We start from the raw sequence: 16,623 nt of genomic DNA on the forward strand, positions 1-16,623 counted from the left end.
AGAGTCACTGACATAAAGATTAGGAATGGGCACATGAACTGTCCCAGGGTATATTTACCAGGGAGCCCAGTACAAGAAAGTAACTCAGCTATAGGCTGAACTGACAGACAGCACCGCCCACTCAGCTCTATAGCAGAAAGCCCAGCCTCATGCAGAGAAAGACAACCCATGAGGCCAAAGGTCATCTTCACTGGAAACACTGCCCCCAACATTGTCACAGTGGCCACTTCCCTATCGCAAGCAATTTTACCTTCTTTCTGTGTTTCCTGACATTGCCTACGTGTTGTGCATGCCCAGGCCATGTATCACTTCCAGAATCTTTATGTAAAATATCTCAGGACTAGCAGGGTAGCTTAGAGCATGTACTCAAGGCTCTGGCTTCAATTACACACACACACACACACACACACACACACACACACACACACACACACACATGCAGTGTTCACCAAAAGAAAAAAAAGGAGGAAAACATCTTACTCCTTTATCTGGCCACCTCCTGAAAACCTTATTCCCTTATTTAATGTCACACCATCTATTCCTGGGCTGCTCTGGAGAAGACACACCCATACCACACCCCAGGCCAGAACCCTTAATCTGGCCAGTCACAAATGCAACTTTCCAGTCTCAGCAGCTCAGTGAGTGGGAAGTCACTGAACACCAACCATGTCTTGGACTTGGAGACAAATATCCTTTCTTTCTTGTGTTTACCTTCATCTATACTCCAAAAGTGGTCAATGTAAAGGAAAAGAGATAGACAGGGCTATATGCTCACCAAAAGAGAGATAGATTATGGGAACAGGATAAAATGAGTTTTTAAAATTATCTTTATTTCTAATGCTATGTGTGCCCCCCCCTTTTTTTTTGCGAGAGTATGTGCATGTGAACGCAGGTCCCTATAGAGGTCAGAGGCCTTGGATCTCCCTGAAGCTAGACTTGCAGGCAGTTGTGAGGAGGCTCAGCTTGGGAATTGAACTCTGGTCCTCTATAAGAAAAGTGCATGCTCTTAACCAGTGAGCCATCTCTCCAACTTTCGAGAAAGTTTTTTCAAAAACATAGGATAAAACTATATCAACTTCAATATTAATTTATTCTTCTAGTGGTGATGATCAGACGGAGGACCTTGCATAGGCTAGGCAAACATCCTTGCAATGAGTGTTCATTTTCTAAATCCTAACACAGAGGTGCACTGGGTATGGGAAACCACCAGTATGCTTTCACCTATGCTTATTAAATCTGTTCAACTCTAGGTTCTTGTTACCACCACCACCGCCACCATCACGACTACCATTACCACCACCACCATCACGACTACCACAACCACCACCACCACCACCGCCACCACCACCACCGCCACCACCGCCATCACCACCACCGCCACCACCACCACTACCACTACCACCACCACCGCCGCCGCCACCACCACCACGACTACCACAACCACCACCACCACCTTCATCATCACTGTTTTTCAGATAAAGAAACAAGTCTCAGAGAGCAAGTTGCTTTATCTAACACGATATAGCTGGTAAGTAGAAAGCCTGGATCGGAAGGCACAATGCCTCCTCCTTCTAGTAAGTTAAGCCTTCTGTCCATTCTCATCTCAGCCAACATTTTCTGCTCACTTCTTGACCTCTTGGCAGACTCCGGGCACTTGCCACACTTGGCCTCCCGCCCCACAGAGCACCTGAGAAAGAAATCCCATCTATTCAATTGTATAAAGAAGGAAACGGCTCTGGAAAAAAAAAATCTCAAAACATGAACAAGCTTACACGGCTGGCAAGAAGTGGTCTTGGCGAAAGCCAAACTTCAGCCACAGGCAGAAAAGTGACCCCGGGAATTTGTATAGGGCAAAAAGAGTAAGGATTGTGGGGGAAGCCACAGGAGCATTAAATGTGCTCCTCTACCTTAGCTCCTTCACATCCGTCCCCCCCAGAAGGGCTCACCCCAAGCCTGTCCCCCAGTCTCCCCATCTGCCAGTTGTTGCAGTTTCAAACTCAATTGTTCTCCCCGGTACTGAGGCAAATGGAGTCATTAATTACCTTCTATCTGCTGCGCTGAGTTCAGAAAGCGATCAATATCCCCTCTTGTCATTCAGGGCAGCCCGCCTGTGCAGCCCCGGCCCCACCCCCATAGCAGTGGCACAGCAGGACCGGGGACAAGGTTTGGGCTGCCATTTGGGGCCTCCCATCTGAGAGTGGAACAGGAAATGAGGTTGCTCCCCCAGAGCTGGAGTGCCTTTGTACTGGGAGAAGAGCAAGGGATGACGGGAGGAGGTAAGAGAGGAGGCAAAAGGAAGAGGGAAGAAGACAAGAAGAAGGAAAGGGTATGAGAGAAGGAGTCTAGGTGGAAGAAAAATGGGGAAATGGGCACGAGGAAGGTGGGAAGGGAGATGGGGAAGCCTGGATCAAGAGAGAGGGAGGGATGAAAGGAACGAATATGAGCTACTGGCCAGGAGATAGGATGCTCTGGCCGTGAACCTCAAATCAAGGCTGGCAGTCATGAAGAAGCCCTTGGAGAGCTGGGTGTAATGGCGCAGGCCTTTAATCCCAGCACTTGGGAGGCAGAGGCAGGCAGATCTCTGTGTTTACGCTCACCTTGGCCTGCACAGAGAGAGTTCCAGGACAACCAGAGATAACATAGTAAGACCCCAGCTCAAAAATAAACAGTCAAGTGACCCCCTCAAAACAAAAACAAACAAACAAAAAACACCTCCCTCCCCAAAACCCAACAAAACAAGAGAACAAAAAAGAATCCCTTGGAAATCTGCCCCAAGACTTTGGCTCTGGGTAGTGTGAGTCTGTCCAGCGCACTGGCCCTGGCAAAGCCCACATGCCACACCCAGCGTCTACACACTGATTGCGTTCATCATGGTGAGAGGCTGGGGTGTGATGGGATTGCCTGGCTTCAGGCTTCCTATGCCCACCCACACCTACTTACTTCTGGGGACACTATGTTGGGGACCCTAAAACAAGGCTGGGATAGATGTAACATTCTTAAGGTAAGACTCAGCATGGGAATAGACCCAACATCCTCAGGGCAGAGTCTTGGCTTCTTTCCCCCTCACTGTGACCTTCAACCAGTCCTATGAACTTTTCTGGGTTGTTTCCTCAGATACAGATGAGAAGGCTGGGGGCACTCTCACAACAATATGGCTTCTTCCTTTCTCTGTTCCAATGCTATTCACCCAAATCTCTAGTAGAAATAATAATAACACGGACCCAGATTCTGTTATGATACCAAACACTATCTTAACAGGTACACATGGACTTAAGCACTTAGTGTACAATAGGTGCTTGTGCATGAATGTTTACTGTAGTCACACAGTCAATTTTTATAAGAAAAACTGACCAGGAGGTCAGTCACGTCATAGGTAAGGAGGTAGACATTTGGAGGTCAAGGGACTTTGCCAAGGTCACAAAGAGGCAGCTAATGAGTGACAGAGAAGGCCAAGGCAGAACACAGTACAGCACCTCTGGAAACTGAGCTCACAACATAGGGAAACTGAGGGCTTTCAAAGATTGATGACTTCCCCCAAACTACTTACCATGGCCAATAAGTGTCAGAGCCTAGAGCAAGCTCTGCGCAACATGGTTACCCTGCTGTACTTGCTTTCTTTATGAGCTGTCTTTGGAGGCAGAGGCCCCACACCTTCTCATCTTTGTAAACCTAGCAGAGGGCCTGGAACACGTGATCTCAAAGGCTGGCTGAACTGTTGGGCACAATTCTAAAAACAAAGACGATGAGTCCTGGCCTTGCCTCTCCCCGACACTTTACCTTTCGGGAGGAAAAGGAAGCCATCCCGGAAGTCGCCACCATGGATTCACCATCGCACTTGCCAGGTGCAGGGACTGCCATGAAGAGGATCTTATCTGATTCCCTTTTAGAGATTCAAAACCAGAACAGAACAAAACACAGGCTCAAAGGGCAGAGACACAGAATCCCGATCAGGGGTGCCTGGACTCTGGTCAAGAAAAACAAATGGGTTAAGGGGAAGTGCTGGGGACCTGGGAAGAAAGCAACTGTGTCTAAAGCTAGCAATGGAAGGAGACACTGGAGGAATTCCACAGGAGGAGGAAGAGGACACTAGAGGAACGTCACAGGGGATGGAAGGGGACACTAGGGGAACGTCACAGGGGATGGAAGGGGACACTAGGGGAATGTCACAGGAGGAAAGAACACGTATGAGTCTCCATGTCAAGAGAGTCTAAAAGAAGATAATACTTCCACAGAAGACAGATGCTCTGAAAGGTGAAATTCTGCCTCCATAACCTTAAACAGCCAACTGGATGAAGCAAAGGGACTGGGAGAAAGGGGGGGAGGAACAAGAAGGGCGTTTAAGGAAATCACCGTTGCTGCACACGGCTAAGCTTTAAAATATGATGAGCCTAGAATTTAAAAGGACATGTACAGTGAGCAGTGGAAGATTATGCAACCATTAAAAAAATCATGTTTTCAGGGAGTATGTAATGACATGTGAAAATGCTACTATATAATGTTAAGTAAAACTAGCAAGACAAAAAGCTGTGTGCAGAGTAGTGCTCCAAGTTTAATTAAAAATCACATATCTAAAGTTGCATGTGCATAGGAGGAAAAGGCTCCAAAATATGCCTAATTTCAACACTGGTTATTACTCAATGATGAAGTTATATATTTATTATTTTTTAAAGAAACTTACGGTCTTGTCCAAATGTTTTATAATAAACACATATTGCACTTATGGTCAGACAAAAGCAACCCCCACCGAGGGCACAAAACAGATGGAAGGGGAGACCATAACCAAGGACAGGAGGGAGAGTAGCACACGCCTGCCAGGAAGACAAAGACCCAGAAGGACCTGAGACAAAGCAAAGGGACGGGCCTTGTCCTGCTTAAAGGAAGGTCACGAAGGAAGGCAGGCTTAGCTCAAACCTTGGGAAGAAGAGATAGTCATAAAGAGAGGGGAGGGGAGGGGAGAGGAGGGGAGAGGAGGGGAGGGGAGGGGAGGGGAGGGGAGGGGAGAGGAGAGGAGGGGAGGGGAGAGGGGAGGAGAGGGAACTCATAGCTTGTTTTTGTCTTGTAAGAAAAGGAAACAGTCCCCAGTGTGGGCTGCAGGGGGCTGGGGAAGATCGAGCCAGCACCCCTGAGCTATTTCCCAGGAGCTAACTTTTTCATGTCCCTGATACACCTCAGGACTCTGAGAGGGACAGGGGATCCTAAAACTGCTGATACTGAGTCCTTAGGCCAGGAAGGCGGGGGTTTCAGAAGATTTAGCAAAAGAGCACTGCCATGCACTCGGTCTCCGGCTTTGGCTATTTTCTGAAAGAAAGTATTGCACCTCTGATTTGCAGGGACTAGAAAGGAAAATATGATACCCTGCAACCTGAGTGCACTCACTGAGAGTAAGCAGTGGGCACATTAACTTGATATCTATTGATGCTTAGATTAAATGCCCGCCCTGCCATGATGGCTTCCCCAATTGCCCTAGCTGGAAGATACAACTCTGTTTTGTTTGATCTCTTTTGGAACCTTTCTGCCGTGATCTCAGCATCAATCCCACTCTGCTCGAGTGATGGGGTGCACCGCAGTGACCTCTCAGCTAGGCGATGAGCTTCTCGAAGTCAGGAGCTGTTCGCTTTACCGCTGTACGCCAGCTGTGCGTGCTTTACACAGTGGTGCTCGGTGCCTAAGCTGATTTATTTCCTTAACTGACTTGTTAAGGGAATCATGTGGATGTAGTAAATGTTAAATGAACATCTGACAAAGACACTCTTTCCCCTTTCCAAGCTGTATGGGCAGCAGGGCAGAGGAAAGAGACATTGTCGGTGACTGTTGAGTTCAATGGCACCTAAAGGACTTGTTTACTACAAGCAGCAGTGGGTCTTCACTTTTTTCCCCCACATGATTTTCTTTATAACAACAAAAAGAAGAGAGAGGAGGAGACTGGGAATAAGGCGGGGCGGGGGGGGACCCTGTAAGACTACTTGCATGATGACACAGAAGACATCCTGATGACTTTAATCGGGTAGAGTTAAGAACCTGAACCAACAAGATGAAAATGCAACAGGGATGAATGGAGTGGCCTATGTTTAGGTTTAAGAAAAATCAATTACCTGAGCACAGAATGGGTGGACCTGGCTGGAGAGCAATTGATGTGAAAAAGATCTTGAGGTTTTAGTTGACCATGAGCTTAATATGAGCTCCAGTCTGACACGGCTGCTAAAAAAAAATCGAATGTAATCTTGGGCTACGTTATGGGCGTGGAGTCTCCAGGCGGGAGAGGGGCACTGGTTCCACATTAAGAACTTGGCCTTGGCTGGACTGTCTCTGGGACTCAGTGTTCATGAATTCAGAGGTAGGTGACCAGCATGGCGAGGGCTCTCCCTCAAGAGTGGGACCCTAATCCCGAGGGAAGCTGAAATCCACCCAGGAGCCAGACTAGAGTCTGCTGAGAGCTCAGTAAATCAGCGTGGAGTGATTGAGAGAAAGAAGGAGGGAGGGAGGGAGGGAAGAAGGAAGGGATATCAAACGGGGGGAGGGGTCTTTTTTTAAATCACCGCCCACTACCCTACTGCTAAATGTCATGATCTCTAAATATTTTACCAAGGAGGAAACTACAATTCTGAGAGATAAAGTAGGTACCCAATTGTTCTAGAACAAGTGAGGTGTGGGGTGGGCCCCTGCCCTATGCTTTTCCTCAAAGCAGAGAAAGGCATAGGTGCAAACAGCAGGTACTGTTCGGCTACGCCTCATGCCCATGCACGGGCTGTGCCCCAGCAAGCAGAGTTGCAGGAAGGACGGACTCTATGGGAAAGGTAGGCGAGACCCATGCCCCTCAGGGATCTGGGATTCTGCCTTGTCCCAGTCCTTGGCATCCATCCACATGGGAGGTGTCCCTGGAGACAGCCAGTCCTGGGGAAAGCCCCACTACCTGCTTGCTCTTTTGTCGTCTCCCTGCACCCCTCCTGAATGCACAGCCTTGAGGCTCAGTTCTTAATGAGCAGCCACCTGTGTGCCCTGTGAGCCATTCCTTCCTAGTCAATCTTCGGGCCAGCACAGTGGGCACCAAGGCCCACACTGGCACAAAGCTCAAAGAAGAAACCCTGTGTTTTCAACACCCTGCCTACTTACCATAGCAGCTCATAGCCCCTCAGCTCTCAAGTCTGAGGGCAGAGAGAAAGTGTGACTGATCACTTAGGGCCCTCGTGGTTAATAGCCAACCTAAAAGAAAGGTAGGGAACAGAGGAAGCCTAGACCCCTCCAGAACTTTGTGCAAGCACAGCTACTTTGCCCGTTTTGAGGAAACTGGCTTCCTTTTCCACCCCAGGAAAGCCTGCAGGTTACCCTGCTGAGGCAGAGCCAGCCCCAAAGTGTGCCGCTGTGAGAATAAGTTGGAAATGCTTGGTGAATTGAGCCGGAGGAGAGGAAGATGAGGCCAGAGACAGTAGGAGAGGTGGTAAGGAAGCAGGCAGACACACTGAGGAAGGAGCCCCAGGCACTCGAGCCTGCTGGCTTACCCTCAGAGCCAGTGGGCAAGAGGGGTTCATGGAGTGAAGGGTTCCTCTGCTGGAACCCCAGCAATCCTTCTACCCTTCCAGAAGGGGCTGGGGCCTTCTGGCCGCAACAACCCTCAGTGGACTGCAGCTGTGCCAGAACCAGTTAGAAAGGAGCTAAGAGGGAACGGGGCTTTGTTAGCTCTAAGGACGCAAGCAAGGCGAAAAATTACATACCAGGCCGCCCTAAGTATGCTTGTTTAGAGAAACTGCTTGCATTTATGAAGTCTTTGGTGCGGAAAGCAGGGTTGCAAATGACTGCATCAGAGCGACAGTAAAGGCCATTAATTTCCTGTTATGTTTTCCTGTGTTGGGGGCTTTATTAATTTAATTTTACACTGTCGAACAACAGCGAGAGCTGACACTGCCACACCGCCACGGTTGGGGTTTTCTTTTTGTGTGTGTAGCAAGGCTTTGCCTGACATGCAAATCAAGGCTATTACCAGAACCAATAAAGATGTGTGGAGGGAAGAGGGGAGGGCTGAGGAGGGAGGGCAGAGGAAAGAGCAGGGGACAGCAAGGGCCAAGGCCATCCCCGGACAGCCCCTGCCTCACTCTGTGCCTGCCATGTCCTGGATGCTCTAGTGTCTCCACAATCAGAAATTCCTGCCCACCCTCCCCTTCTCTCCCTTCTGTGTCTTTGTGGACCGCACCTTCATTCTCATCTGTCCCTGCTCCTGGCAGAACTTGAACACAGAAGAGGTGCATGCATGAGTGTGTGTACATGTGTGCGTGTGTGTGTGTGTGTGTGTGTGTATGTGTGTGTGTGTGTGTGTGTACACGTGCACATGTGTGCCCTCACATGCTGATATCTCATCTGCAGATCAGAACCAAGGCATTCTTCCCTCTCAGCCACTTTCTCCCCACACTCCCTGTTGTCAAAAGTTAAGGGTCCTTGGGCTGGAGAGATGGCTCAGTGGTTAAGAGCGCCGCCTGCTCTTCCAGAGGACCTGAGTTCAATTCCCAGCAACCATATGGTGGCTCACAACCATCTATAATGTGATCTAATACCCTCTTCTGCAGATAAAGCACTCATATGCAAAAAAAAAAAAAAAAAAGTTAAGGGTCCTGGTTAAACTCAATAGGACACACACACACACACACCACACCACACACACACACACACCACACACACACCACACCACACACAAACACACACACAACACCACACACACACACACATAACACCACACCACACACATACACACACCCACACCACACCACACACATACACACACCCACACCACACCATACACAAACACACACACCACACACACACACACACACACACACACACACACACACACTCCATCATGACAACAGAAGAGGAAAGAGACCAGTTGGGAGAGGGGATTAGTAGAAGTAAGATAACATTATGGCAATGGATATAATAAAAAATATACACATATGAGATGTTATAACAAAACCCATTATTGCCTATAACTAATATTTGCTAATAAAAATGAAAACTATTATTATAAAAATAAAAAACAAAGTTCTGGTTTGTGGCCCACTCACATAGTCCTGGTGTGCATAAGCCTAAGCCCTGTGCTGTGCACAGAAAGGCCTGGAAAGGCAGATCCTCTAACTTGGTCATAAGTCCCTCTGAGATCTTTCATAGCCTCGCCTTGTCAGTCATTTATTTCCTTTGAGTTCTCAGAGAAAAGGCAAAGGTCTCAAACCATCTTCCCTAAGAGACTTCAGTAGCTGAGCTCAGTCCACAGGGAGCCCATGTGACTATCACCCAGCTCCAGAAGAAAAGGTAAGTTTCAAGGAGACCTAGTGATACCATATTCTGGTTGCCTTCATGGCCAAGCCCTCTTTCTCACTGCCCAAGACCACCCACGGTGTCCCTTACTGCGCACAAACTGGTCCATGACGTCTTTGGTTCAGTTTACTGAACAGCCATGCCACCTAGTACCTACAGAGCCAAGTGTCTGGGCTAGCCACAGTGCCCAAGGGGACTAGAGATGGCAGGTGGGATGGAGACAGGAGGACAGGGAGCTCCTAGAGCCACTCTTCCGGTGCACCATCTGCATCCTTCTGTCCTGGCTTCCCAGGACAGAACTCTAGGACTTAGCCTAGAGTAATGTGTATGTGCTCACGTGCACATGTATGTGTAAGCATTTGTACAATGCCCGGCCATTTCTCCCTCTGTCACTGGCCCGCTCATTCCCCTGCCTACACTTTCTTCTTCTGGAACTGCTTGGCAGGCTTGGAGAGGCTGTGCTCTCCCCGAGGAGGAAAGCATAAATTTCATAAACTGCATTTATCTTAGGGCAGGTTCCTGGGGCTGCTTCCCTTGGCTTCCCTTCCCTCCTCCATCTTCTGTCTCTGTCGTCTTCTCTGCCCTGTTTGCACCCTAAAACATGCAATGAATGGGTGCACCCCCACATACACACACACATACACACACACATACACTCACACACATACACACACATACACTCACACACATTCACACACATATACATACACCACACATACACACACACATACATACACCACACACACACACACACACACACATACATACACCACACACACACACACACACACACACACACACACACACATTCTATAGCTAGTCCTGAGAAGATGAAAGCTGGGGCTGAGCAGAAGGGAAGGGTACAAGTTCTGCTCAGCCAGTCACGGGAGAAGGCCACAGCCAGGGGTCTTCCGTAGGCTCCAGGGGATGCCCACACCCTATCTCCAGTGGAGATGAGCACAAAGGGTGCTTTGAAGCTGGCCTGCCTCAGGGAGGGAGAGCTTGCTGACATATCATAAGGATGGCCAAATGAGGGGCCACCTGGAAGCCAGGCCACAGGGCTGCTAGGGAGGGAGGGAAGGAAGGCTGGCCTGCAGCAGGTTGAGGTTTGTGAGGCCTCTTGTCTGGTGCTGTCAAGGTCAGCAGGTTTGGGTTCATTGAAGGGTCAGGACGGTTTGAATTACTGGCTCTGCTGTAACTAGGCTCTGAGGCTCATGACTGACTCCCAGCTCCTGCGCCAGGCCCCCCCCTCTCCCAGCCTGTCTGGCCTTTCCACTGCTGTGGGCCAGAAAATGAGGGTATCCAGACAGCTCCACCATGGCTCTGAGGAAGGCAGAATGAGGAAGGGTCAACCCCTGGTCTAGAAGACTGCAGGCATCCTCGGTTTCTCAACCTTTTGCTTTCTTCACATCCAGTCTGAGGGATTCCAATGCAGCTGCCCATCCGCCCTTCCCCATTGCCCAATGGTCTGCAGAAGATGGGACACCCAGAAAGGCAACAGGGCCCAGAAAAAGCCCTGAGCCTGGCTCCTCCCTCCTATGTCCAGAGTCTGTCCAAAGGATGGGGTACAGCAGAGCTGAGACAATGGGGTTTTTTTGTTTGTTTGTTTGTTTGTTTTTTGCCTCACGCCTTTGCTAGGAGTGGGGAGGGAAAACCAAACCAACAAACATGGCTAGAGGGCAGTTGACCAAGGGAAGATGAGGAAATGGAAGACATACTGATACGATGGGTTCTCATGTGAGGCGGGGACACAGGAAGAATGTGGAGAGCCTGTTTGCCTTTGCAGAGACTATGGCACCCACACTCAGTGTTCTGGGGCAGGGAGACACAAACTATCCCCATTTGCAGCAAATCAGCTCCTTTACTTCATGGGGTGGACAAGCTCTCTGCTCTGACTTTCTGCCGATGTACAGACAATGCGTCTGCTGTGCTAAGCCTCAGAATACTCGAAGCAACTCACTCTCGAGCCACAACAGCATGAGCTAGCTGGAAAGCAAACCTAAAGATCTGGCTTTTCTCTCCAGCCTAAGTCTGGAATGCTTGCACCTGTCAGTCCCAAACAGCCACGGTTAAACTGGGTGCCGCCCCCACAGATAAACACAAGTCACCTCTGCGTGGAGCCCGCAGCAAAGGCTTCATAAAACATCAACACAACCTGCATGTGCTCCCGAAGAGTCACAGGCACATGGCCAATGTTATCTAGAGAGTTCAGCTAAAATATGCAATCTCACTGAGGTAGAAAAGAACCTACTGTAGGTTCGGCCAGTTGTATTTCCTTGGTTACCAAGCAGGTCTAACCAGGACCAAGAATGAGGGTTCATAAGTGGGGTTTTTCTCTCTCTCTCTGGAGTCTTAGTGAGCTCTGAACTTAACTCTTTCTTGAACGGCATAGTAGCCAGGTTTGGGGTCCTCTGAGAGATGAAACTAAATGGAACAATGCAATCAGACCCATCAAACCCCAGCACTTGTCTAGACAGGGGCTCCCGCGATTTGGCTTTGTTTTCTGAGCTTCCAAGAGACCTGTCGCACCGAGGCAGAGTCTGACACATGCTAGGTAGTGCACTGCACACCGGAAGCCATAAGCCCCAGGATAGTCCACAAAAGGGGCCTCAGTGTCACCTTACTCCAGGCTTTGCTTTCCTCGGCTTCAGTTATCATCAGTCTAAAAATATTAAGTGGACGATTCCAGAAATAAACAATTTGTAGGTTTTTTTTTTTAATGGCTTTTGGTTTTTCAAGACAGGGTCTCTCTGTGTAGCCTTGGCTGTCTTGGACTCCATTTGTAGACCAGCCTGGCCTTGAACTCACAGCGATCCACGTGCCTCTGCCTCCTGAGTGCTGGGATTAAAGGCGTGCGCCACTACACCCGGCCTAAATTGTAGGTTTTTGACTCTGTGTCTTTCTGAGTAACAATATAAAATCCTGAGCTGCCTGCTCAGTCCCACCCTGTGTCCGAATCACACACACACACACACACACACACACACACACCCCGCCCCCGTGCTCAGTGCATCCGTGCTCACTTGGTAACCGCCTCTGTTATCAGACTCTCAGCACCAACCCATCACTGTAATTGCTGTTTTATTCCTGTTGTTGTTGGTCATCTCTTATTGTGTCTATAGACACATGGGTGTATAAGGCTCTCTATGATTTCAAATGTCCACCAGGGGTCTTGGAGTGACTTCCTGATGGTTAGGGAGGACAGCTGTATTCTCTAGGAAGTGAATCAGGTAACATCGTGCTCTCTCTCTCCAGCTCACTCACTCTCACTTTTACTCTTTCTCCCCACCGGCGTGTGTGTGTGTGTGTGTGTGTGTGTGTGTGTGTGTGTGTGTGTGTGTGCTCTCGTGCGTGCTCCTTCAGGCTCTATCCTTCCCACTGAAATAGCATGTAGTCAGCAAAACTTCTTCATGTCCTTCCCAGGCAGGACAAGCTCAAATCCCTCTCTGGGCCCCACCAGCCCCCTGCACCAAGACCAAAGGCCATTAAGAGAGTCAGACTCAGTTTATGGTCTCTTCCTCTAACTGCCAGCCCACACGCCTGTGCAAGCCTGCCGTTCCCTCGGTGCCTACCTGCACACCCACCCCTAACCTGCTGCCCTAGCAATCTGCACCCAGAGATCCAGGGCCAGGACAGCTTCTCCTCTTCCCCCAGGAGTCCCCCTTGCCTGTCTCTGTCTGACACAGGTTCTCTTCCCACGGTTCCTCCAAAGGACAGCTGGGAAGAGCTTGGTGACCAGGGCACGCCTGGTTTCCATTAATGAGATACACGAGTGTAAGCCAGCCATGGAGGCAGCCTACAAAAGGAGGCGATCAGGAGCGGCCAGGAGCCGAGCTGCTCAGGTAATTGGTTTATCTATCTGGAAGCAGGGGGAGCAATCTCAGCACAGACAGACTAGCCGTAAAGTCTCTTCCTTAAGGCTATTTCCTTTGTCTTTTCAATTGCTTGCACATCCATGTGAGAGAGGGAGAGAGTGTTAAAGAGAGAGGGAGAGGGAGAAATGTTAATTTGTGAATTAATGGCTTTTCTCAGCGGAATTGTAAATTCAAATGTCACCTCACACGGTGACACCACCGCTGGTCTGCTGAAGAAGCAATGATAAGATCCCCCACCTCCCTCAGTGCCCCTCCCTCCCCAAAGATAGCTGTGGAGTGGAACATGCTACTTTTAATTTGCAATAACAACACAACAGAGGTATGCAGTAATGACTGCCTCTTCTGCCCTCCGCCCGCCTTCCTGCCCCCCAGTCCAGGTGGCTCCCCCATTTTCCTCCTTCCCCACCCCCTCCCGAAGCACCTCACCTTACCCCGCTGCCCCCACCCACCCCAGCCAGGGCCTGATCACATGGGGGGTGCCTTTGGAATTGACGATGCTGCAACCCTCTCTTCTCCTTCAATAATCAGGGAATTAATGACCCTGAGTTAAAGTGAGGTTGATACCGAGGCCCTGCCCAGCGCTGGGAAAAAGCCTCCATTGTTTTCAAGCAGGAGGCGGGCAGCAGTGAGGGAGATTCATGGATGGAGATTGAATATGCAATTTTCTTTCACCTTGCCAAGAGCTGCCCCTGGGCTGTGCCTGGCCTAAATTTTTCCTTTTACCATCTCTGCCTTATCCGGCCCTCCCACCTCCCTTCCATTCTTTCCAGAAAATTACCTTCAAAATTGATTTCCACTTTTACAAACAAATATAATGGGAACACAAGGAAAAAACTTGGGCCGTGATGAATTAGGGCTGTCAGGTGCTTCCAGGTCTCCTTTGCTTTTGTTTTACTACCCGGTCTACTCTTTGTTTTTCCAAGGGCTAGAAAAACTGGCCCCCATCCACTGAGCGGCTGACCCTCTGGGCCACCAGGCCTCAGCCCCAAACCTCTGCCGCTGGCCCATGGCGGAAGTGATCCGGCCCCAGAGACTTCTAGGGCTCTCAGTGAAAGCATGTGCCTCTGCCTCCGGTTGGCTGTCTGCCTTTAGGGCCCGTTCTCTGATGTTCTTTAGCCACCACCACCACCCCGAGCTATTTCCCTTGACCCCCACACCATGTTCCCTCTGGCCCTCATACCTCTTAAAGTCCAGACCAGATGCAAACCTCCACCTCCTCTAATGTGGGCGGGATCAGTGTATACCTCGACTAGAGTAAATAAGAGACAGACAAACACTGAGAGATCCCGAAGGACAGGCAGGTAGATCGGGGGGCCAGACCCCCAAACTGGGAGACTAAGCTCCTCTTCAAAGAGATACAAAAGTTCTGAGCTGCAAATGACACACAGCCTGAATGGGAAGGACTAGTCTTCTGCCTCAGTCTCCCTAGTCGTGGGGCCCAGCCACTCCTAGGGGTAGTCTTAGCATAAAGCCACTGACTTGCCAACAAATGTAGGCTGATACCAGCGGGTTCTTGAGGCTAACCTGTGTGCAGGCCCACGCTTAGGACCATGAGCACTCAGTGTCTCTAGGTCTGGCTCAGGACTCACCCTGGTTATTGGTGCCAGCATGTACGTAGCCTTATAGCACTCTTTCCAAGCATGCGCATCGCCTAGAAAACTGCATGCCTTCTCAACATGTGCCATTCCACATCCCCTTACTCAAAAAGACCTCACAGCATCACCACACACACATACACTTGCATAAAGCATAGAAAAGTTTATATATATATGGTCCTGAAAAAAAGTACATATTCTCCAAGGTAAATAAACAAACTTGCATGTAGAAATGTGCACAGAGAGACAGAGGGAATAATAGCCCCGTATTAGGAAAAGAATGTTCTATTGACATGCATAGAAAACTCTAGTTGGAGCTAGATAGTGACAAGTGGTCCACCGGCTAACCACAGAGCAATAAAGTGAACAGGTGGAGGTGGACAAAGATGTCTCAGCTGCACAGGTGAGGCCAGCTGCCCCCACCTCCAGACTAGCTTATTCCAGAGTTAGCCCCGTTGGGATTAGGGAGTCTGGACCCAAATAGCCTCCACACACCTCACAACTTCATTTCCTTGTGAAATCTTCACCTGCCGATTAGACTTTTTTTTTTTTTTTTTTTGCCTAGATACACAGAAATCCATCTTCCAGGGTGGAGCTGGCTTAAGACTCTAGACAGTGGTTCTCAATTTTCCTAATGCTACGACCCTTTAATACAGTTCTTCAGGTTGTGGTGACCCCTAGCCATAAAATTATTTTCATTGCTATTTCATAACTAATTTTGCTACTGTTGTGAACTGTAATGTAAAAGTCTGTGTTTTCCAAAGGTCGTTGGTGACCCCTATAAAAAAAGTTTTCCAACCCCCTAAGGGGTCTCGACCCACAGGTTGAGAACCACTGCCCTAGACACATACACTCTAGAAATCTCTCTGAAGGAAGTGTTGTGACTACCTCATTTGACAGAGGAGATGGGGCAATGAAATGACTTCCCCAAGGTCACCCAGCCGAGTAGCTCTAGGATTCAAATCCAGTATTCACAGTTAAGCCACGGCTGTGTGGAGGCTTCAGGCCTGGCAGGCCTCACTCATGCTCCCTGCGTCCTGATAAGGAGTTCTGAAAACTTCCCTTGCCTCAAGCCAGGGCCCCTAAACAGGTGTTGACCATTTCTGTAGCTCCAAACATAACCTGAGCCCCTAGGAGTCGTGGGGGACTTCTAGGAAGGCACTAAGGACACAATTTGTGTTTTCCAGCAACAGCATCATCCGAAGCAGAATGGAGCTATTGCAGGCAACGGTGGGGCTTGGCCATTTGTAGCCAACCATGCAACCTGTCCTGCCTGCAAAAGCTCAACTGCACCTAATTAATGGGATGCAAAACCATGGCCCCCTGCAAGCCCACAATGGAAGGCTGATACCAATCTCGCCATATGATTTCATTTGGGGTTTTGGACAAGTTATAAAACTTCTCCGTGCTTTTCCTCAACTGTCAGCAGACAGCAATGCGCTGGGCTGTGGCTGAGAGCAGCGGGGAGAAGGTGAAGGCATGGGGCTTCTGTGGTTGGGTTGGTTTTGTTTCTTTCCAGGCTGGGGATCAAACCTAGGACCGTATGCCAGCCAGGCAAGCACTCTACCACTTACCCACCCGCTAGCTTGGCTTTAGCTGTGTTTTCCAGCCACAGGAGTCAAGGTGTGTAGCATTCTGGGAGTTGTGTTTCTTAGACTCCCAGAGAATCAAGCTGTAATATACCCGCCCATAACTGTAGGCTTCAGCAAGGTACTGAGGAGGGTCTCTCCTCCTCGGCCTGATGGGCAGCCTGTGTTTCAGATGCTTCGTGCATTTATCACCCCCTGGTGTTTCTGGATCCCTACGAGAAGGTTCCAAGCTTCTTGAGGGCCATATTTCTCAAAGCAAAGCCT

General features: G+C 49.4%; 1 protein-coding gene across 13 annotated transcripts in view; it reads right to left on the reverse strand.

Annotated features, from left to right (window-relative positions):
- The window catches only part of PAX2 (paired box 2), an 89,846-nt gene that overhangs the window by 26,448 nt on the left and 46,775 nt on the right, over nucleotides 1-16,623 (reverse strand). For 8 of the 13 annotated variants that reach the window (XM_084772222.1, XM_084772213.1, XM_084772216.1 and 5 more), the window contains one exon: nucleotides 14,356-14,424. The exons of the other annotated variants lie outside the window; for them this stretch is intronic. In XM_084772222.1, the coding sequence (XP_084628348.1) occupies nucleotides 14,356-14,424 (69 nt within the window). The remainder of the gene's footprint in view (nucleotides 1-14,355; nucleotides 14,425-16,623) is intronic. 13 annotated transcript variants of the gene reach the window in all.

The sequence above is a fragment of the Acomys minous genome, assembly GCF_964271855.1.
Source record: "Acomys minous genome assembly, chromosome: 2".
NCBI classification, from domain to species: domain Eukaryota; kingdom Metazoa; phylum Chordata; class Mammalia; order Rodentia; family Muridae; genus Acomys; species Acomys minous.